Source organism: Pipistrellus hanaki (genome assembly GCF_964339955.1).
Source record: "Pipistrellus hanaki genome assembly, chromosome: 12".
Taxonomy (NCBI): Eukaryota; Metazoa; Chordata; class Mammalia; order Chiroptera; family Vespertilionidae; genus Pipistrellus; species Pipistrellus hanaki.
In genome coordinates, this window is record NC_140514.1 from 40,534,122 (window position 1) to 40,557,034 (window position 22,913).

The 22,913-nt window shown below is 54.0% G+C and overlaps 1 protein-coding gene across 7 annotated transcripts in view; it reads right to left on the reverse strand.

Moving 5' to 3' along the window:
- SLC4A5 (solute carrier family 4 member 5) overlaps positions 1 to 22,913 on the reverse strand; it is a 62,015-nt gene that overhangs the window by 26,626 nt on the left and 12,476 nt on the right. For 5 of the 7 annotated variants that reach the window (XR_014796546.1, XM_084901275.1, XM_084901273.1 and 2 more), the window contains exons 4-12: positions 11,723 to 11,883; positions 10,613 to 10,768; positions 9,204 to 9,299; positions 8,337 to 8,392; positions 4,642 to 4,799; positions 3,902 to 3,989; positions 2,605 to 2,759; positions 2,027 to 2,212; positions 742 to 916 (exon numbers count right to left, since the gene is read on the reverse strand). Coding sequence is in view for 6 of the 7 variants with exons in the window: in XM_084901275.1 (XP_084757401.1) it covers positions 742 to 916; positions 2,027 to 2,212; positions 2,605 to 2,759; positions 3,902 to 3,989; positions 4,642 to 4,799; positions 8,337 to 8,392; positions 9,204 to 9,299; positions 10,613 to 10,768; positions 11,723 to 11,883 (1,231 nt within the window). In the remaining variant the exon portion in view is untranslated. Of the gene's footprint in view, positions 1 to 741; positions 917 to 2,026; positions 2,213 to 2,604; positions 2,760 to 3,901; positions 3,990 to 4,641; positions 4,800 to 8,336; positions 8,393 to 9,203; positions 9,300 to 10,612; positions 10,769 to 11,722; positions 11,884 to 22,312; positions 22,443 to 22,913 lie in introns of all 7 variants that reach the window. The other 2 variants (XM_084901274.1, XM_084901277.1) reach the window with 1 other exon arrangement.

The window sequence follows — 22,913 nt, forward strand, 5'->3', positions numbered from 1 at the left end:
GAGCTCAAGCTAATGTCTGCTGAGCGGGTGTTTTCCCCAGGGAGGCCTGTATTGTCATGGCAACAGTTTACCATCATTCTAAAAATGTCTTAACTCCAAGTTAAAGGTTTAAGATTGGTGAGGAGAAGGCCACAACCAACAACTCGTTAATTGTGTTGATTCAGTTCACTCAAGCAGTGTGGAAAGTATCAAACAGAGCAGACGATTCCCCTTAAACGTTTGGTTTACACAGTCCTTAAATTTAGTCGTTAGTAACACGGTTTAGCCTTAGATCTTTTAAGATCTTATTACTAGTCGAAACCGGTTTGGCTCAGTGGTAGAGCATTGGCCTGCGGACTGAAAGGTCCCAGGTTCGATTCCGGTCAGGGGCATGTACGTTGGTTACGGGCACATCCCCGGTAGGGGGTGTGCAAGAGGCAGCTGGTCGATGTTTCTCTCTCATCGACATTTCTAACTCTCTCTCCCTCTTCCTTCCTCTCTGTAAAAAAATCAATTATATATATATATATATATATATATATATATATATATATATATATATATATATATATATATATATTATTGATTACCGGTATATATAAAAAGATCTTGTTACTAACCTTTTGAAGGGTAAAGGATTACTGAAAGTGATGGTCTGAGCCTGGATGGCAGACTTGGTTTGGAGATTCTAGGACCAAGCTCCTTACTGCCACCCAGTGGCAGCGGATTTTACCGAGGTTGGCGCACGTCCTGCACACACACCTGGTAATTGTCAGTGGCATCGCCCAGGAGCCCTCCGAAGGTGATGGCGTTGGTGATGCAGCCGAGGTAGATGAAGAGAACAGCGGAGATGGACTGGATGTGGAAGCCATCATAGAAGTCACTGAGGAACCAGGGCAGCTTCCTCTTGACGTCCAGGCACAGGCCGCCGAAGCACCTGCTTAAGACAGGCCCACGTGCTGCTTTCTCCCCACCAACCCCAGGGCGGGGGCAGGGCCGCTCACAGGAGTCTGCAGCGTCCGGGGAGAGGGAGGGAACTTGACTAGGCGTGGATGGGGGCAAGGATCTTCCCACCAGAACGTTGAGGACCAGGGAACGAAGAGGACCAGGGCTGAGAGTTTGTGGTCGGCGCCATCTCCCAGGAGAAGCGTGGTCACAAACAGTGTGGGTGGGAGAGGGAAGGCCTGATGGGAATATGCCCTGGGGTGGACCTAACATTCCATGGGGCCCACAGACGGCCGCCCCCTCACGTCCCTGGTCATCCGCAGGGCACCTGTGCTCGGTAAACACAGCTGTGTCCGAAGCTGAGGCAGAGACAGCCCTGAGCATAACACAGGTTCATCGTGTTCTCCCAGATCTTAACCTCTGGCACCTGTGAACGTGACCTCATTTGGAAACAGGGCCTTTGTAGGTGCAGTGAGGCTAGGATGAGGCCATTGGGGTTGGCCCAAATTCAATATGACTGGCGTCCTCATAAGAGGAAAATGCCATGTGAAGACGGAGGAGGGAGAACATTGTGTGACAATGGAGGCAGAGGGGGGCACGGCACAGCTGCTGCCAGGGAACAAGAGGCCTGGCGGCACCACCAGAAGCTAGGAAGACGCAAGGACAGAACCCCCTGCCCGCTCTGTGCCCACTAGCATAACATTCTCCCCAGGGTCTCAGAGGGAGCACAGCTGACCTTCCGACTAGGAACTCCTAGCCTCCAGAATTATGAGAGAATAAAGTTCTGTGGTTCAAGCCACCTCGACTGTGACACTTGCTTGTGGCAGCCCTAGAAAACTAATGGAGGTAAAAGGGGCGTCTAAGGAAAAGTTTGGGTTCCTCCATTCCTGTGCTGGGTCCCGCCTGTCCTCTCCTGGGGAACACTTTGCTGGGTGCAGGAGGGGCTCTGAGGGTATGAGGAAGGAAAGAGGGCAATGGCCAGACCCCGGGCCAGACCTCAGGGTGCGGAGCGGGCGCTGCAGGGAGTGGGGGGGGGGGGGAGGTTCCTCCAGGGAGGGGGGGAAGAAGACACGTGTAAAGGATGCCAGGCCTGGGTGGGCACCTTCCTGTCCAGATAAGCTCCTCCCCGATTTCGTGCTTGGCGGGCATCTCTCCGTCATCCGTGCTGCTCCCTCCGCCGAGCCCGCCACTGCCGCTGCCACCTCCGGGGCCTCCTCCTGCGGCCGCACCGCCTCCCGCCACAGAGCCGTTCATCTGGCCCAGCTCGGCCAGGGAGAACACGGATTTCCTGGAAGGAGAAGGGGGACGGGGGGCAGTATGGCTCTCAACCCTCCCCCCTGCCCCAGGACTGTCCCAGAATACCTCTTATGTCTCCAACAAAAATTATAAAATATCTCAAACTACCGAGAGAAATGTGGAAAATGATGGAACAATACCCACACACAGGTCACCCAGGTTTTATAGATGTTTAAATTCAGCATTTTTGCTTCTGATTTTTTTTTTTAGAGATAAATAAAATGAAACTTGGAGGGGGGTGGGGTGGTATAAACCCCAATATGCTGACATCTTCCTTTAAAACCCAAAAAGAGACAAAAAAAAAAAAAAAAAAAAAAAGGGCCAGACTTGAAGTTTCCTTTGTGCCACTCCCTGCCCTCGCCACCCCTCCGTTCACGTGCTCACCTCTTGTCTGCGGAGGGCACCTTCTTGGGGGGCTCGATGCGGATATTGGGGTCCCATTCTCCGGGGGGAAGGACGATGACCTCGTCCAGAAACTCGTCGATGCCAGCGATCAGGTCTTCCCGACTGCGGGCCTTGTAGGCCACGCCGCTGAAGAGCTGGCGTGAGGAGGGGACGGTCAGCTCTCCGCGGCGCCTCCGCGCTCCCCGCTCCCGGGAGCTCGCCCGGAGGAGATCACGCTGATCCGCGGCTCCTGCGGCCAATTTGCTCTCGGATTTTGAAATGAGAACAACCACCCGGCAGGTGCTACGAGGCCACTGGGAAGCAGCAGCCTGAGGGCGGCGGTCCCTCTTGGGTATGAAGGCCGGGTCTCCGCGGTCCAGCTGCCGGACTTTTGTTGAGCGGCAACCTTTCTGCTTTCGGCTTTGCTCCGAGCACGCTCATTAGGAAACCTGAGCAGAGCCCGCGCGAGAAGCTCAGCTTTTTCAAATCTGTTTGTACCGCCCCAGCCTTTCATCCTTGCCTCATTCCAGTGGTCGGCAAACTCGTTAGTCCACAGAGCCAAATACCAACAGTACAACGATTGACATTTCTTTTGGGAGCCACATTTTTTAAACGTAAACTTCTCCTAACGCCTCTTCTTCAAAATAGACTTGCCCAGGCCGTGGTATTTTGTGGAAGAGCCACCACACTCAAGGGGCCAAAGAGCCGGATGTGGCTCGCGAGCCGCAGTCTGCCGACCACTGCTTCATTCCACAGCGTCTCCAGAGTGTTCGTTCTGACTTACAGATCTGCCTGTGGTTAGGCCTGTAGGCTCCCGTCACTCCTGGAAGAGCCCACGCTCGGCTCCGCCCACAGGCTCAGCTGGTCTCTGACTCGCCTCTCTGAGACACCTCCTGCTCTTGAAGCTCTAACACTGAGCCTACATAGAACCACTTCCATCCAGCTCCTCTGTCTCCCAACCCTGGCCCCCGGTGCCTTTGTCCGGAATGCCTGCCTCCCGGGCTCATAGTGGGTCTACCTACCTCCTCCGGCTCATCGTAGCTTCAAAGCCCCTCACGTGTGGAGCCTGCTGGGACTTCCTGGATTATAGGCCTGTCTCCCCACCCAGTTGACGCTCCTAAAGGGCATCAACTATTCTGAGGATGACTATTCCCTCATCTTCATAATCCTCAGCACCTACACAGAGCCTGGCGCACAGTAGGTACTCAATGTGCCTATTGGCTAAATGAATGAGTGAAGGCTCAGGGCTTGACTCAGAAGCCATGACACTGGGATAACGTTCCTCGTTCCCACTTACATCATCGACCATGAGGGTGGCAATGGCTCGGCCAATCTCATTGTAGGACTTCGCTCTCCCGGAAGGTCCCAGCAGGATGAACAGGAATCTGCAAGGAGAATGGAGGAGGAGGAGGAGAAGGGATGTGAGAAGGAAAAACAGAAGCAGGTGAAGAGAAGGGTTCTCTGGCTCCAAACAGTATCCATTCTTAACTTTTTAACTGGCTGTAAATGTGTCCATTCCTTCTTTAAAACATATTTTTTAAATTGATTTTCAGAGAGAGGAAGGGAGGGGGAGACAGAGAAACATTGGTGAGAGAGAATCATTGATCAGCTGCCTCTTGCACACCCCCTACTGGGTATGTGCCCTGACCAAGAATTGAACCATAACCTCCTGGTTCATGGGTCGATGCTCAACCACTGAGCCACAGCAGCTGGGCCCCTTCCCTCTTTTGACGCCCATGTTTGCTTTGGAGAGACATTTTCTCTTCACTCCCACAGCTCTCCCCCGAGCGTCCTCGCTCTGTTCTGGTGTCCCAGAGCCACCAACAGCATCTCTCCCAGCTGTGGGCTCCTGCTTTCGAGTGATTGCTTTAAATAAACACTCTAAAACTCTTCCCGCGTCAAAAGACTTCCCTCCGCAGCCAATTCCCTGTGGTCCCTCTCTGCTTTAGGGTTGTCCTCACCGGCCCCGCATGCTGCCTGCATGGACAGCTAGTGGCCTGAAGGCAGTCGTGGGGGGCAGATCTCAACGGCCCTCACCTGGTGGGCACCGGCACCTCGGTCAGCCCTCCCAGCATGGCCGACTGGACGAGCCGCACGAAGGCGATGAAGGGCTGGTCCAGGAAGTCCACCTCCCCCACCAGCACGTTGGAGGCTTCTGAATCCTTGGGGATCTTCTTCATGAACTTGTTTTTCCGCTGGCCGAGGAGGGGAGCGGGGCGCCATGGTCACTCACCTGCAGGGGCTCCAGCTCTCCCGCATCCCCTGCAGATGGCTGTGGAGCCCCACCTTGGAAAAGTTCCCCAGCCTGTCTCAGAGAGAAATAACCACTGTCCCCGCTTCTGCAGGGGAGGAGACTCAACCCCAGGCACCAGCGAAGCCTGTGAAGACGGGGAGGAGCAGGCAAGGACTCATCCCTAAGACATTCCTTGTTGAGTAAAAACTTAGCTCAACCGAAGTGTGAGCTGAGGGCTTGCTGGGTGTCCCGTCTCATCCCGCAGCCCCTGTGGCTCAAGCAGAGGGACTCTCGGCCTTGCACTGCAGCTTCCTCCCTCTCCCCCTCTGCCTTCTCCTTGGGTGGCCGCGGAAGGGATGGGTCCCCTTCCGATGGCCAGGCTCATGCACCGTGTTTTCCCTTTGCCACCGCTCCCTGGCTCACAGGAACCCCTGGACCACACCTCCAAGTCTGTGGGAGACTTCTGGGCCCCCAGGTCACCCGGAGGGGACCTCCCAGGAAACTCATAGCGTCTGAGACTTTACAACTGAGACCTCCCAGGTGCCCTCTCGCCAGCCCCTCTGGCCAGTGTCGGCAGCACAGGAGGTCAAACAGAGCAAGGGGCTGAGGGGAGAGGTGCTGGAGACAGTCCTCTTCCCAAACGCATTCCCGCCGCCTGCGTTCATGACGCCATTCCGTCTGGGCCCTCTTTTAGGAAGAAAACGCCCAGGGAGGGTCCCATACAAGCTCACATCTTGGGATGCTCTCATTTTTCAGATCGCTTTCCCCTGGGCAGCAAGGGGCTGGGCCAGGGACAGAGACAGCTTTGTACAGAGATGGTGGAGGGGGGAGCATCTGGGAGGGCAGGCTGGTGGAAGTGCACAGTGGCCATCAAAGGGAGAAAGGGCCCGGAAGTCAGAGGTGAGCTCTTCAGAGAGATCCTCCAGACCCCACAAGCTTGCCACCCATTTCTGCTAGGTCTCTCCTGTGGGCACAGCCACGTCCGTTTCCCATAAGCTCAATGTCCCCGCTTCACACTCATGGTGGGTGCGCTGCACACTGGGCTGGGTGGCCTACCAGCATGAGAAAGGGCACGTGAGCCAGAGCTGCACCCTTGGAATCTTTGACACCCAAACCCAAACGAAAACTCTGTACAGCCACCCAGGCAGCAGCCCCAAGGCCCTAACGCAGTGAGAACAAGTGAGGCCAGGAGTTAGTGCGAAGGCCAGCGGTCTCACAATTCAGAAAGTCCCTTTGTCCCAGCCAGTCGGCTGATGGATTCATAAGCAGCGTTCTTCAGGATGGAGGGCTGGGTGTGCCAGGGCAGCCGCAGCCCCCTGCCCGCTCTGTGCCCACAAGCATCAGGCGGGGAGCAGGCCCAGGGGACAGGAGGAGTGGAGGGGTGGCAGGAGTGCCCTGGAGAAGGAGTCTTTGAAAGCAACAGGCGTGGGGGCAGCTCAACAGCACACTCAGAATCCAGGGGAGGGGAGGAGCTGGAACGGGGCCGTGGTCCTCCCTGGCAGGTGGTGACAGGTTCGTTAGAGAGGCTGGCTGGGGCGGGGACATCCCAGAAACGGGCCATGCTGCCGCTCTGGCCCCTGGCTTTGGCCATGGTTTGGACCGGGGCCTTGCTGACTCTACTTGCTGAACCCACAGGGAGTCTGGTCCAGCTCTCTTGAGTGAACACACACAACTATGGTGTCTGAATCCACCCTCTGCTTCACCGGGATCCCACGGACAGGCATGGAGCCATGAAGAAAGAGCCTGCAGAGCCAACGCCTCTGGGCTTGAGCCTAAAGAGCGCCCCCTGGCAGACAAAACGCTGTTCCCACAACAAGCCTTTGCAACTGCAAATGGTACCGAGAAGCAGTATCAGCTGGTCAGTCAGGAGAGAGGGACATGGAACGTGGCTCCAGTCCCTAAGTCAAGGCAGCATTGCCGGGAAAGTGACAGCTGCTATTCTTTTTAAAAATATATTTTTATTGATTTTGTACAGAGAGGAAGGGAGAGAGAGAGTTAGAAACATCGATGAGAGAGAGTCATTGATCAGCTGCCTCTTGCACACCCCCTACTGGGGATGTGCCCGCAACCAAGGTACATGCCCTTGACCTTTCAGTCCCCAAGCCAACGCTCTGACAGCTGCTATTCTTATCACCACTGGGACACTTATTAAAACTGACTAGGCCGAAATCGGTTTGGCTCAGTGGCAGAGTTCTGCGGACTGAAAGGTCCCGGGTTCGATTCCGGTCAAGGGCATGTACGTTGGTTACGGGCACATTCCCGGTGAGGGGTGTGCAGGAGGCAGCTGGTCAATGTTTCTCTCTCATAGACGTTTCTGGCTCTCTATCTCTCTCCCTTCCTCTCTATAAAAAATCAATAAAATATATTTTTAAAAAAACAAAAAAACTGACTAGGCAGCGCCTTCTTATCTTGGCCCCGCTGTCTGTGTGCTAAAGTGGGGATCTTCTCTAAATAACACCCCAGAATACTCAGTGCTCGGTCACTTCCAAATGAAGGGCTCTCGGCAGACCGTCTGGGTCAAGTCATGGTTCTGCTGCATGGACGTGGGCACGTGATTCAACTGCTTTAAGGTTCAACGCTCTCCCCGGGAGACCGGAGACGATATAGCACCTTCAGATGCATGCGTGGCGGCGCGCCTGTGTGTGGGTTTAAGTGCTGGCTTGATGCTCTTATTATTGCTATTTTATTATTTGGCCACAGCACGGTCCTCGTGATACTGACGGGAGGGGCTGCTTTTGTTTTGCCAGCTACCAAACTCGGGGTGCCCTGAAGGCCAGGCCTTCGCCTGGGCTCCTGAGAAGTCTTCACCGAATTCCAGGTCTCTTTCATAACCTTTCTCCCTGCTCCTGGGGGCACAGGCAAGGGGACCCTGAGACTCTGCCCTGGAGGGGTGCAGGGGTTGGAATTGAGGGGGTTCCTCTGGAATTCCCCAAGGGGGGCAGAGCCACAGGGTTCCTGGGCTGTGGGCCTTAGAACATGGACTCAACCTGTTGCAGGAAATCTCATCAGGAGATGTCAGTCAGGCTGGTGGGAGACGGCCTGCCCCCTCCTGGCCCAGCCACAGAGGAGACGAGCTGTTGGGCGGTCCCAACGATTCCCTACCCCTGCTGTCCCCCCAGGGAGGCCCCACTGCGAGTCTGTACCGGCCCATACCCGCTCCATCTTTAGAGGTACTTGTGTGCCACACGGCAGGTGGAACTGTGTGCTGGTCTCTCCCCAACAAATCCCAAGCTCAGAGGCAAGCTGCTCTGTCCCCCACCCCTCCCAGGGCCAGGCACAGAGCCAGTACTTGGGGCTCAGTCAACACCCAAGCGATGAAGTGGGAAGAATCACCAGGCCGCCCAGAGCACCCCCCCCACACTCCCATGTCCTTCCTGGAGACTCCCGCTCCTTCATGGGCATGAAGCCCTGCCCACAGGGACTCCCTGCCCCTGGAGCCAAAGGCTTCTTTCTTCCAGCCCCGGCCCCTCCCTGCAGCCCAGGGCGAGGGCTTTACTACCTGGTCTGGGTTTTGGGTGCGAGGAATGTCACTCATGCTTCTGCTCTGGACGTGGCCTGGGAGAGAAGGAAAAGCAGGTCCATGAGGGGAAGCCGGGCTCGCATGGCTTTCCGTCTTCATAAGCAAAGGAAGAGCCCCTCTCCCCTCACCCTGCAGCCCCCCGAGCTGGCCTCCGCTCTCTCTTCTTCCCTCCAACGGCAGCTCTCTCCCTTTTTAGATTTTAATTTATTGACATGGGTTTGCTGTCCCACTTATGTACGCAGTCAGCAGTTGATTCTTGCATGTGCCCTGACCGGGGACGAACCCAACATGTTGGCCTATTGGGGCGACGCTCTAACCTAGGGGTGTCGAACTCAATCAGAGAAGGGGCCAAAATCTAAAATCCAGCCTAAATCGCGGGCTGAATGGTTTACTGAACAGTCATAAACTGACAATGTCATAAACTGACAGCGGAGTGCAGTGATGACAGCGCGGTGCGGGCCACATTGCAAGGCCTGGCGGGCTGGATTTGGCCCGCGGGCCTTGTGTTTGACACATGTGCTCTAACCAAATGAGCTGCCCAGCCAGGGCTGGCGGCGCTCTTAGAAGAGCTGCCAGACCCCAGGCTCTCCCTTCTCACTACTCAGCCCGCTGTATTCTTGTCTCTACCCTCACCCGCCTTTCCTGGGCAGAGACAGATGTCTGTTCTGTGCCAGACCCTGGGGGCGGGGAGGCGTCGCTAAGCTTGGACTTTGTTGGGGAGAGAAGATGAGTTTCACCTCCATCCTCCATGACCCATGTGAGTCTTTTTCTTTTTATATATATTTTCACTGATTTCAGAGAGGAGGGGAGAGAAGGCGCGGTGGGCGGCGGCGGGGACGCACTCACACAGGTGGCCGTAGCTCACGCTCGGCTGCAGCCGCAGGTCCTCGGTGGAGCGGTGCAGGCTGGGGCCGGCCGGGGGGCTCCGGGCGAGGCTGCGGCCTGGGAGGAGGAGGAGAGAGGGGGTTTGCCGCCCCCGTCCGTGTGGCACTAAGTGTACTGTCACTTCTCCTCGATAAAGCTGGGCTACAAGCCCTGTCCTTTCTCCTTCCAGGAAAGAGGGTGTTTTTGGCAGTTCTGCTTCTTGTTCTTGTTTTGGGGGTTTGTTTGTTTTTTGGTCTTTTTTTTTTTTTTTTTTGGAAGCAAGTTAACAGTCTGAACAAGATTAAATATTTGTACTGTTGAACGCGAGACAGATGACCAAGTCCTCAAATAGGCACAGGTGTTGTAGAAGGCCTGGCTTTACCCCGGGTGGTACCTCTGGCTCGGCTGTGTGACCTTAGGCAGGTAACTTAACTTCTCTGTGCCCCAGGCCTCTCATGTGTCTGATGGGGAGGATGAGAACAGTAGCTAGTCACGGGTGATGGTGAGGTGTGAGCCACTCTTCAGTGCTGGAACACGGCAGGTGCCGCGTGTGTGCCTGCCGCTATCAGGGTACACTGAACACTCCCCCATTTCAGACGGTTCCTAAAGAAATTCCTCAAGGCTCACTATTTCGCTACTTGGTTCTGCGGACTGCATTTCTCCAGCAGGTCCAGCAAGGCTAGTAGTGTCTGGGCATCTCAACTCTGGGAGGTCAAGATGGAGGGTGGCAGGTTTGAGATGTGTGAATGGAACAAGCCACTCTCCCCAGTGCTCCCCCCGCCCCCACCCCTTCCACCCCACCCCGCCTCTGCTAATCAGAATGACCAGCTGCCAGGGTTACAGGGCCTGGCACCTGAGATGGCCCAGCCCCTTCCACCATCTCAACGTGGGTCACCTTCTCTCGGGGCTCCTGGCTGTTCTTGGGGGGCTCAGTGGGAAGAACTTTAAGCGCTTACCATAAACACGCCATCTCTACAGCCTTTTACAACCCCGGCTGCTCACGAGAGCGTTCCAAAGCCCCGTTTCCAGGCCACTCCCCAGACCAACCGAATACCACTCTCCAGGGTGGGGCCGAGGCGTTAGGACACATGCCATGTCCCCACAGCCCCTGCACCCACTCCCACCTCCACCCCCGGGATCCAAAGGCCCAGCCCAGGCTGAGAATCAGCTCTCTTCCTAGAAACGCTGTGGGTGGAAACAAACCGGGGTGAGGCTGGGGTCCCTGCAGGCGGCTAGAGAAGGAGGGTAAAGGAACCCCCAGAACGTCTCCGGCTTTGTGAAGTGCAGGAAGCTTCCCAGGTGCCCAGGCTCTCGCTGACTGGGATCAGCTGGCACCAGGGCCGGCACCAGCCCCTCCCCCGTGCCGGGGCGCCCAGCACGGCCCCACTCACTGGTGGGGGAGGAGACGGACTTTCCGATGTCCACCAGGGAGCGGTGGATGGGCTTCTTGGTCTGGTGCCGGTGTTTCCGCAGGAGGACGTAGCTGACCCTCTCCCGGAGCTCCGGCCGCAGCAGGCCGTCCTCGATTTGCTTCTCGATGACGTCATCTAAGGGAACAAACACGCCTCGTCCGCCCAGAACCGGACAGAATGAGCAGGGTGGAGGGTCTTCATTTCATCTGTCATTTGTGGGATTAACAGTGAGCTGAAGGAGGCAGGATGCGGACACAGTCCCAGCTGTACCCACAAACTCGAGCTCATCATGAACCCTCAGCCTCCCCCATGTCCGTGAGTGTGCATGTGCGTGCACGCGTGTGGGCATGTGTGCATCTGAGCAGAATCCTCTGCTCTATCAATCCTATCTCAAAAGTGAGTGAAGCCAGCCCTGGCCGGTGTGGCTCAGTTGGCTGGCGGCATCCTGTGCGCGGTGCGCCGAAAGGTTGCCGGTGGGATTCCCAGCCAGGGCACAGGCGGGGCTGTGGGTGGATCCCTGGTAGGGGCCTGCAGGAGGCAGACCTCTGATGTTTTGCTCTCACATCAATGTTTCTCTCTTCCTTTCTCTCTCTCTCAAAAATCAATTTTAGAATATATATTTTTAAAGTAAATGTAATCAGACATATGGAAATACCCTTAAAAGCACAAAAGTGCCATGGTATGGGACCTTCAGTCCTAACATGAAGTCTCTTTAGGAAAGTATTTTGGGCAGAATGCTTCTGGCAACATTGAGTGTTGCTAGAACAAAATTCACAAAAAGTCTGAGCGATGACAAGGCAAGCCGCCTCCTCCTTCTGCCGCTCTGCAAAACGGGAGCTGATCTAAACAGGGCCTAAACAGACACTCGGACACCTTGCCGCGGCCACAGGTGTCTGCAACCGCACGAAGAAGCCCTCTCCCGGTGGCCACACTGCACTTCAGAGGATGCTCTTTTCCTCCGCTGGGACTGAACCCCGGAGCCACTGCGGCCTCAGGCAGCGTCAGAGGTGAGAATGGACTGGGGATGGGCAGGAGGCGGGAGGGGGGAGAGGGCCCTGGTTTTGGGGGGCCTCCGGGGTCCCCACGCACCTATGATCTGCGGTAAGGAGCCGCTGTCCAGATCGAGCAGCACCGTTCCGGTCTGCAGGCAGGCGCGGAGCTCGAAGAGGCTGTGCAGGGACAGCGTGGCCACGTGGGGCTTGCTCCAGCGTTCGCCTCCTTCCTCCACCTTTTCTTCGAACTTTATCCACCTGGAAGGCGGGAGGATGGGGCTCAGCGGGGCGGCGTCCTCGGGGGGGGGGGGGGGCCTCGCTGGGTCTCCTCGGGAGAGGGTGCTGCCCTGCAAGTTGTTCTGTGCACGGCGTTGGGGCGTTGGCTGTAGACTCACAGGCAGGGCATCTCTCAGGGACCTTTCCCCCTGTCCACACTCCTCGTGGGGCTGTGCTCAGGGCAGAGTGGCATCCAGAGGGTGACCACCAGCGGGCACAGGGATCTTCCGCAGGGGTGGTGGGCATGCTCTGGAGCTGGATTTGGTGATGGTGGCACCACTTCGCACATGTACCAAAAAGCCTTCAACTGCACACCTACAATGAGGGACCTTTGAGGTGTTCTGGAACAACAAAGCTGTTCAAGCTTCCATTGGAACCCGGTTACCTGGGGCTCGTGTGTGCAGTGTCTGCCTTATGGGTTGAGGTTGCTGGGAGCACTTCCTGACGGGTTCTACCGCAGGACCTGTGGTTCCCAAGCATGTGCCCTGGGTCTTTATCCTGAATGTTCAGGTTAAAATCCAAATGTCAGCTGGGGAAGGAAAGACGTTAAACCACGGATGTGTAAGAAGTTGTCCTTTCTAGAAGCCTTGGAATCAGGCTGGGTGGGGAGGGCCAAGTGGGAAGGCCCGGACAGAGGTAGCACCTGCCTGGGCCTCCCTGCAGAGGGCAGCACCTGATCGCCCCTGGAGAGCAAGGCCCACGAGCCCAGCTCTGTAAGAAGTCAGCCCCAAATTAGTGGGGAGCTTCCAGCTATTCCAATCAACCCCAAGGGAGTGCTTGTGGACCATGGCTGCCTAATTCTAAAGTTCCTCTGAAAAAGGCACCGTCTGAGAACGGTGAGGAAAGTCTGTAAAAGGAGAAGAACGGGGATGGGACATTCCAGTAGACAGAAAATTTTCTAAAAGGCTTCAGTCATTAAAACGTGTAGTTCCAGTCCAGATAAAGACAGACGGAAACAACTTTAACCCCCATGGGAATTTGGGTTTTGATGGAGGAGCTGTTTTAAAGATGACCAACCTGCCTGGCTAGCGTGTCTCAGTGGTTGAGCCTTGACCTCTTAACAGGAGGTCACAGTTCGATTCCAGGTCAGGACACACTGCTTTCAAAATGTTAGAAACAATAAAAATAAGGAGGTAAAGCCATTCAAAGCTCTCCCAACCAGAAGACACCATGGTTGACATTGTGATGACTATCCTTGTAGACCTCTGTGTGCATGAACACACATGTGTGCACACACAATTTTACATTGTGGACACCTGGGGGATGATATCTCATGGACATCCTCTCGTGTTTATTAAACTGATATCATTTTAAAAGATCTTTGGTACTCTGTTGTATGAATGGACCATAATTGATATGAATAATCCTCACTTGGTGGACATTTATTTAGATTCTCTCTAATTATTCTTTATTATAAACTAGAGGCCCAGTGCACAAAATTCATGCATTGAGGGGTCCCCTAAGCCCAGCTTGGACCCTCTCTGGATGCAGCAGTCAGACATCCCTCTCACAATCCGGGACTGCTGGCTCCTAACTGCTCACCTAACCTGCCTGCCTGATTGCCCCTAACTGCCAGCCAGATCACTGTAACTGCATCTGCCTGCCAGCCTGATTGCTTCTAACTGCCCCCCCTGCCAGCCTGGTAGCCCCCAACTGCCCCCCCCCACCTCCCTGCCAGCTTGGTCACCCCCAACTGCCCCTCCTTCCAGCCTGGTCATCCCCAACTCTCCCCCCCACCCCATTGGCTTGGTCACCCATAACTGCCCCCCCCCCCCTGCCAGCCTGGTCACCCACAACTCCCCCCCCCTGCTGGCTTGGTCGCCCATTACTGTCTCCCAGCTGCCAGCCTGATTGCCCCTCACTGTTCCCCCTGCTGACCTGGTCACCCCTCACTGCCCCCTCTGCCAGCCTGGTTGCCCCCAACTGCTGCCCTGCTGACCTGGTTGCCCCCAATTGCCACCCCCACCAGCCTGGTTGCCCTCACTGTCCCCCTCTGCCAGCCTGGTCGCCTCTCAATGCCTCCCCTGCTGGCCTGATCACCCCCAGCTGTCCCCTCACTGGCCTGGTCGCCCCCAACTGCCCTATCTGCTGGCCTGGGATGCCACACAGCCTGCTGGTCAGTCATTTGGTTGTCCTTTGCTAACCCCCCTGCCAGCCTGGTTACCTCACGTAGTTTGCTGTTCGGTTGTTACTGTGAGGGTGTCGTGGCCAACTTGCATATTACCCTTTTATTAGTATAGATAGATTGGTTTGGATGTCCTTGGCCCCTGCCCAATAATTTCCTTAGAATAAGCTCTAAAAGGTAAATGCTGTCTGCATATTTCTAAGTATATGGCATACATTGCCAAACTGTCCTCCAGAAATTGTGCCAATTTACACCTTCCACCAGCGTCTAGGTCACCTCACATTTCTCCAAAGTCTCTCAAACTCTAGCATTGCCATTTTTTCACCTTTGTTCTGGAACTGAAAATCATATTACATTTGCATTCTTTTGGTTACTAATGGAGTTGAAAATGGTTTCCTTTGCCAGCTTCCCTTTGGACACAATTGCATGAGCACTTTGCATTATCAATATTTAATGTTCTGATTCAGTATCCTCATTTGACATCAGTTAACCGGGCACCTGGTGGGGCCTGGAGGGCTGGAATGGACACAGGGTGGGCGGTTTGGTTAGAGGAGACCTGGCAGGTGAAGACCTAAAACACAGGGGCTGGAGCAGAGACCACGCAGACACTTGTCAGAGACTCACCAAAGTGCAGCTAACTTTTTAAGTGGGGAGCTCCACTCGGCGAACACCATTTAAATTATAGCAGATCCAAGTCTGTGTGATACTGATCCAAAGCTTTTCTAAACATTTTACTAGCATAAGGACTTGCAAGGAAGAGACGAAAGAACAAGGTCAAATGTTTTGGTCAAGAAGATGCTCACCTTCTCCCTGAGAGTCTTTCTTCTACTCAACAATCACATTCCCCCTTTTTTCCCTCTTAAAAATGCACAGAATAGCCCAGCCGACACGGCTCTGAACCAGGAGGTCTCGGTTCAATTCCCGGTCAGGGCACATGCCTGGGTTGTGGGTTCAGTCCTCAGTGTGGGGCGTGCAGGAAGCAGCCGATCAAGGATTCTCATCATTGGATTTCTAGCTCTCTAGCCCGCTCTCCTCCTCTCTGAATTCAATTAAAAAATCTTGTTTAAAATACAAAAAATAAATTATACTGTTACTTTGTCACTGAAGATGCTATTGCTACTCCTTGGCATTATTCCCCTCCCACCTCCCCCCCATCCCACCCTTCTGTTCCCCCAAAGGTGATGTGTCCCAGTGCACTTGAGTTGCTTTCTCTCTACACCACATGTGTCAAACACAAGGCCTGCGGGCCAAATCCAGCCTGCCAGGCCTTGCAATGTGGCCCGCACCGCGCTGTCATCACTGCACTCCGCTGTCAGTTTATGACATTGTCAGTTTATGACTGTTCAGTAAACCATTCGGCCCGCGATTTAGGCTGGATTTTAGATTTTGGCCCCTTCTCTGATTGAGTTCGACACCCCTACTCTACACTGTCCCCCCAAACATCCTGGGGGACATTCTAAAAAGCTCTCTCCATGACATCCCCTTCTTCTGCTTTCCACCTACCCAAGTGCACCTCCGCCTGGAAGGAGGGGTGAGAGCACACCTCCTCTTTGAAACACCCTCTTATTAACTCCAGATAGCAAGGACAGTCAGTCCTCTCCACCTCCACTGTGTCTGGCACCTACAAAGCATCAGTTCAACACACACTCAGACCAGAGCACCAACCCGCCCGAGCTGTCTGCAGAAAAGCCCAGTTACCCATTCCTGGGCTCAGGGAAAATGCCAGAGCTAGGTTTCTGCCGCTGGCACCCCTAACCTGATTTCCAAAAGTTCACATGACGACTTCAAAAACACCCGAGGACTTCAGGAGGAACACCTCTCCCGTTCTCCTTGCAACAGTTTTGGGAATCAAGATGTGGAAACAGCAAGCCTGCGACTGGAACTTGATTTTGTGTGTGTGTGGGGGGGTTTTCTTCTTTTTCTAAAACCAAATCTTTATTCTCTAGTTTGAAAAGGAGGCTGAGTGGTGGTTCTGGTTAGTTCCAGAGAACATTAATTTTGTGTTTTTAATGGCGACAGCTAGAGACAGAGCTCACTCCGACCTTGAGTGGGACATGGACAGACGGAGGACCCAACCCCTGCAACAGAGGTTTCCAACGCTGACTGCCTGTTAGAATAGAAAACCCTGCAGCCTGGATGGTGGCCCCGCAGGAGGCGGCCTGGCCATGGAAGCTCCTAGGTTATCTGACTGCGCCCTGAGGTTGAGGAGGCCTTGCTGTGTGACGAGGGGTGGTTGGACCTGTCTGGGTTCCCACCGCAGGCAAGCCGCTCTGGCACATGGGTCCCATTCTCCTCACCTGAGGGTATTTTCTCCATTGATTTTTATTTTATTAAATATATTTTTTTATTGAGTTTGTGTGTGTTTTTTTGTTGTTGTTGTTGTTGTTTGTTTGTTTGTTTTTACAGAGAAGAAGGAAGGAGAGGGATAGAGAGTTAGAAACATCGATGAGAGAGAAACATCAATCAGCTGCCTCCTGCACACCCCCTACTGGGGATGTGCCCACAAACCAAGGTACATGCCCTTAACCGGAATCGAACCTGGGACCCTTCAGTCTTCATGGTGGTCCTTGGGGATCACCTTTCCTAAAAGCCTCTCTCACACATCCCCCTTATTTCTCCTATAACAAACACCTGGGACAGGGTTTTTGATCTTAAGTAGGCATCAGTGTCATCTGAAAGCCTTGGGAAAATGCAGATTTCAGCTTCTGATTTCATGGGTCTGGGGTGGAGGGGAGGGAACGCCAAGAATGTGGACATTTCTAACAAGTTCCCTGGCACTGGTGCTGCTGCTGCTGCTGCTCTGGGGACCACACTTTAAGAACCACTCTCCTGGATCGACGATTCTTTTTTTTCTTCTTCTTCTTTTTTTTTTAAATATACTTTATTGATTTTTTACAGAGAGGAAGAGAGAGGGACAGAGAGTTAGAAACATCGATGAGAGAGAGACATCGATCAGCTGCCTCCTGCACACCCCCTACTGGGGATATGCCCACATCCAAGGTACATACCCTTGACTGGAATTGAACCCAGGACCTTTCAGTCCGCAGACCGATGCTCTACCACTGAGCCAAACCGGTTTCGGCTGGAACGACAATTCTTAAACTTGGTTGCACATGAACATGGCTAAAATGCCTTTAAATCTACAAGTCTAGGTCATCACTGATGTTTCTTTCTCCCTCTCCCTTCCTCTCTAAAATCAATAAAAATATAGTTTAAAAAAGGATCCATAATATTAAATTATCTGCTCAAAAAAATATGTCTACAACCCACCCCCTTTCTTTATTGATGAGAGGGCAGGGCGGGGCGAGGATAAAACTCCTGACTCCACTGTGGGGCAGGGAGGAGTTATCCTCCATTAACTGGACCCTAGCCCAATCAGGGTCAGCCAAAGCAGTGACATCACCACCGGAGTAAAACCCCAGGGCTTGGCGAAATTTGCTCTCTTCCGCCATGCTGCCGGCGTGAGTGGGACAGAGCCCATGCTAGCATGGAAGAGGCTCTTTTGTTTTTGCATCGGACTCGGCTCCCTGGTGGTCCTTGGGGATCACGAAGTCTGGGCGTAACATTCTCACTTCCAACATCTTGGTTCAGGGTCTTGTCATGTGTCACCTGAACCAGCCTCCTAACTGGCCAGGTCTTGCCTGACTGATCTCTTTCAAACAGTCAATCCCGTCTCTTTCCTCCCCAAACCCTTCAGCGGTCCTCTGCAGCCTATGGGAACTCTGTGCTTTATCAAGCCCAAACCCCACAACATGGCCTGCCTAGGACTTGCCAGCCTCTGCCATCCCAGGCCCTGCTCTGGAGTGCAGCACAGGGACCTGTGCCCCTTCCTGTGTGCTTGCCCCTTCCTCTGTGTGCTTGCTTTCCCCACTCCAGGGCCTCTCCCCCTCCTGCACCCTCTCCTGGCCAACCTCGGCCCACGCTTCAGGTCTCAGTGTGACCACCTCTCCTCCTGGATGCCTCCCTTGGCCCCCCGTGTCTGTGTAGGTGCCACTGTGCTGTGCTTACAGAGAACCCCCAGACCAAACGCCCCACTGTTCACTTCCGTGCCTCATTGGCCTGAGAGGAGAAACGGCACCTGCTGTGTGGATTTTTGTACCTCCAGCTCCTGGCTCCGGGCCCACAGTAGTAAACCCTGAGTACCTATGAGTTGAACGCATGGGTGAGGTGTGTTAACTTCGGCGCTAAGAGCTCTCAGCTTCCTCCTCTGCTTTATGCATGAAGTGGTCAGCTCTGGCCTCAGAGGGTGACCCCAGGTGAGTGGTGAGAGCAGAGGGCTGGGGTGCGTTCTGTCCCAGACTAAGGGCTTCATGATGGTAGGAGGGCAGCCTACATGAGCTCGCACAGGAGCAGTTCAGAGCCGAGATGAAGCTCAGGCTTTCTCCTCAGGCACAGAGGGAGAGAGCATCCCCACCTACGTGCCGAGAACCAATCAGGGCTTTTGAAAATGTCCGGATCTGGATGGACCCAACTCAGCTGACCTCCTTCCCCGGCCCCTCTCCCTGTCCCTTTCCCGTCACATGTTCTCAGAGCTGTGTGTCTCACAGGAAACGTCTGTCGATTTCCTGCTGTTGGTCTCCTCCGACTTGAGGTCAGAGGCGCCTGGGTTTGAAATGGCTTTTGGAGCTCTTGGAAGGCTCTCAGCTCCGGGCGTTTTTGAGTAACACCGAAGAGCCCTCCACTTTTGGGCGGGTTCCAGCTCAGGCCACTCTCCTTCCCTTCCGGCCCTCGTACCCAGGCAGACTTGGGCTTAAGACAGGATGGAATTCTGGGGGAACTGTTTGCTGTCGGGGAGGGTCGCCTGTCCACACCCCACCTGGCACAGCCCTACCCCCCGGGCAAGGTCAGTCCCAGCAGCCACTGCGCTTCCCTCCCGGGAAAGCTGAAGAGCCAGCGTCCGTAAAAATCTATCTCATGAACAGCGTGACCTACCGGCATCGATCACACTCGCATTGATGCCTACACACACAGTCCCCGTTGTGCTCCGAGGGGCAAGGCCCAGAGGAGCTCAAAAAGCCACTTCAATCCGCCCACGGTGACTTCTCCAAGGTCCCGAAACACCCCCCCCCCCCCCACGAATGACCCCCAGCAAAGCGCTGCCGGGAAAATTCCTTGCGGATTTGAGATTTTCACTGTTAATCTCCTAACGCTAGGAAGCAAACACCCCTGCAGCAAATTAAGTCCTTTTATGAAAGGGTCCCCTCCCCCGTCATCTTTGACGTGGGCAGGGACCCTCTCAGGGCCTGCGTGTCTGGGCAAGGCGTGACCCCACGCCCCAGTAGGTGGGATTAGCTGGAGAGAAGATCAAAGGAGGCTGGGGCAGAGAAAGGAGACCCTGGGAAGGAGGCCCTGACTCCCCTTCTCCCACTACTTCTCACCCCCAGGTCGTCCCTCAAGCTGCTGCCTCTCAGATCTGCCAGGAATGTGTTCAACCATTTTATTTTATTATTTTATTTTTATTATATATATATATATATATATATATATATATATATATATATATTTGATATTTTACAGAGAGGAAGAGAGAGGAATAGAGAGTTAGAAACATCAATGAAAGAGAATCATCGATCAGCTGCCTCTTGCACACCTCCTACTGGGGATGTGCCCGCAACCAAGGTACATGCCCTTGACCGGAATCGAATCTGGGACCTTTCAGTCCGCAGACCAACGCTCTACCATTGAGCCAAACAGGTTTCGGCTGTTCAACCATTTTACGTCACCACTTGCCTCTCACCATTAGTTTGAAGTTATACTGCGCCCCGCTCCCCACCCCCAGCATCCTTCGATGCTGCCCTTAGGAAACCTACCCTGTGGGAAGCCACCAGCTTGCAGGCACCTTTGTATTTCAGGAGCCTCCTTCTAGGAACGTCATCATCTATAATTTATCAATTTCATTGCCAGGTCTGTAGTGTGGATGCTCGGTGGATTCTGGAAAGTGGGTATTCTATCTACAAGGATGGGCAATCAGGTCTCTGAGAGACTATATGTGGGTATTCTATTTATGGGGATGGACAGTCTGGTCTCTGAGGGCCCTGAGGCCTTAGCAGCAAGGGCCAAGTGTGTGTGTGTGTGTGTGTGTGTGAGAGAGAGAGAGAGAGAGAGAGAGAGGCCCTCAGGGAAGTCTGGTTCTGGGAGTTATTGCCAGGATTCTGGATGCAGACCTTGGCCATGGTGGGAAGAAGGCACCCTTCCCTAGGCTCCTGAGAAGGCCATTCTCAATTTCCCTTCTTTCTATCTGTTCGCTTGAACAAGAAAGGCCCCTGCTCAGGGAGGCACTAGCCCCTCACAGGCATTAAGCCACAATAGCCCAGGCAGGGCCCTGGTCATTTGAATGTCCTCCCAACTTTTGTCAGACCTGGATAGACTCCCCAGGTTCTGTGGCTGCCCCCCTTTATCTCCCATTCAGCGGAATTACCTCCAGATTTATGTCCTCCCATGGGCATCAAGAATTCCTGGAAGTTTGAGGAAGGAGAGAGAGGCGACTGGCAAAACAAGGAAAGCATGACAAAGTGCGTTAAGTCTTCAAGTTGGGGAGTCATACAGGCCTGGGCTGGAATCCAGATCAGCTACCTGCACACTCTGACCCTTGCAAGCTATTTGCCCCTCTGAACCTCAGCATCTTCATCTGTAAATCGGGGATAATAATGGTTCCCACCTTCTGTAGTGTCATTGTGCAGCCTGAATGAGATGAGCCTGTGAACTGTTCAGCACGTGATAAGGGCTCACTGAATGGGCTGATTAGAAGAGGCCTCGTGGCTTCCAGATAGAGATTGGGCCCAGCCATAAGGCTAGAAATTCCTTCCTTCCCTGAGGCCAACAAGGACCTGCTAGTCCTCCCAATGGCCTTTCTTCCAAGAGCGACGGAGCTGGGGATGTTAAAATTCGTTTCTCTGTGCTCTGCAGAGCAACTACCCAGGTGAATGAGGGTGGTGGGCAGGGAAGGACTCAGGCCATGGTTGGGAGCAGCTGCCAGGCTCTGGGCATCATGGCAGCCACCAGGCCGAGCCAGTCCTGGGCACAGGTGGTCCATGCATTCTCTACTGGGAGATGTGAGCCCCGACAGGGTGAACATGGATCTTGGAGGAGCAAACACGTTTTAGGTATTACCATGGTTGTGGCACTCCAAAGCTCAACCCTCCCTGGCAAAATCTGATTTCTTAGTAGTATTTCATTAGAAATAAAGTCAATTCTTTATTTAACAAATTCTCTCATTAGAAATAAAGTCAATTCTAATTTAACAAAGTTAGCTTACATTAAAATTTCCTTGGCGTGGGGACGCTAATTGTAAAAAGGTCAAGATTAGATGGTTTGGCTCAGTGGATAGAGCATCAGCCTATGGACTGAAGGGTCCCGGTTCTATTCCAGTCAAGGGCACATGCACCCAGGTTGTGGGCTTGAACCCCAGTAGGGAGTGTGTGGGAGGCAAGCAATGAATGATGTTTTCTCATCATTGATGTTTCTCTCTCTCTCCCTCTCCCTTCCTCTCTGAAATCAATTAATAGGTATATACAAAGAGAAAGAAAGAAGGTCAAGAAATAGGTATGGTCTGTCTTCCAGAGTCTCTCAACTTCCTTCCCAGGCTCCCTCCACCTCTCACCAGCCCCTCCTGCTGCCTCCTACCATATCCTTACTTCTCCTTGGGTTCCTGGCAGCATTCGGCACTGCTGACCAGTCCAGTTCAGAGGTCACTCTGTCCCAGGGTTTGGCCAGCACTCCTCCTCACCCCGATCTTCCCTTGGCGCCTGTGACTCCACCATGTGGCTCCCCCCTCCGGCCTTCTGGCTCTTCTCTTCCTTCTTCTGCCCCCTAGACAGCTCTCTGCTCCCCACACAAGCTTCACTCTGCCCCAGGCTCCAGCACCCACTGGAGCACACCATCTGGATTCTTCCTGACACACATTCTCTCCCTTCCTGTCCACCCCGGCTGGCTTAGTGCAGCCCCTTCTCCTGTAGCGTTTAGTTTGAGCCATTTGACATAAAATAACATATGCCCTTGTATTAGTCTCTCATGGTCTCATGGGTGTCAGATCTATCTTCCCATTTGGATTTTAATTTCTTTGAGGATAAAGACGAGGTCATAAGTCTTTGTTTGTTCCTTGGTGTCCAGCCCAGTTCTGGATACCAAGGAAGGCAGATGGGAAGGTCTTTATGGGCCAGAAAATGCCCTGCAGAACTCAAGTTGCCAAGCACCACTGGTCAATGATCCTCCCACCAGAAGAGCCAGCCCAGCCTGGGCCTAGGCAGACTGCAGTGGGCCGCCCCCCTATCCCAGTCTCCTCCTCACCTGGCTGACTCCTTCCACTCCATCTGGTCTCCGTCGTGCTGCAGAGTGTCCATCTCTGTGAAGAGGGTAGGGTTGGGAGCCTCATCTTCCTCCCCCAGGATGTCCTGGAGCTGCTCAGCAGCTGGAGACCCTGCAAACGGAGACAGCAGGCCCGCTGAGCGCCCCGTGGGGAACAGAGGGCTGCAAGGCCGACTGAAATGGTGCAGGAGCCAAGCACAAGGGAAAACACTTCCTAAGTAAGTAAAACTAGGGCCGGCTTCTGGGCCAAGCTGGGTTCAAGCCTCCGTGAGTTGCATGTGCGTGAGATATTCTTTGGGAGAACAGAGATGAAAGGATCTAGTCTGCATTCAAAACCCAGGGTCTTGTAGCTGATAATGAAGGATGGGAAGTGGCCAGCGCCAGGCCAGCAGCGAGGACGGAGAACAGGATAGAAAAGTGAAGCGAGAAAATCTACGGCCTCACTTCAGTGCAACAAACCCAGAGGGACCTCTTTCCCGCCGGCCCCACGCCAGTCACCTCCCACAGGTGGCCTTGAAGGAGAGACTGCCACGCACAAGGACGTGCCTCACCAGGAGCCACCTGGGCCAGCTTCCTACGTGGG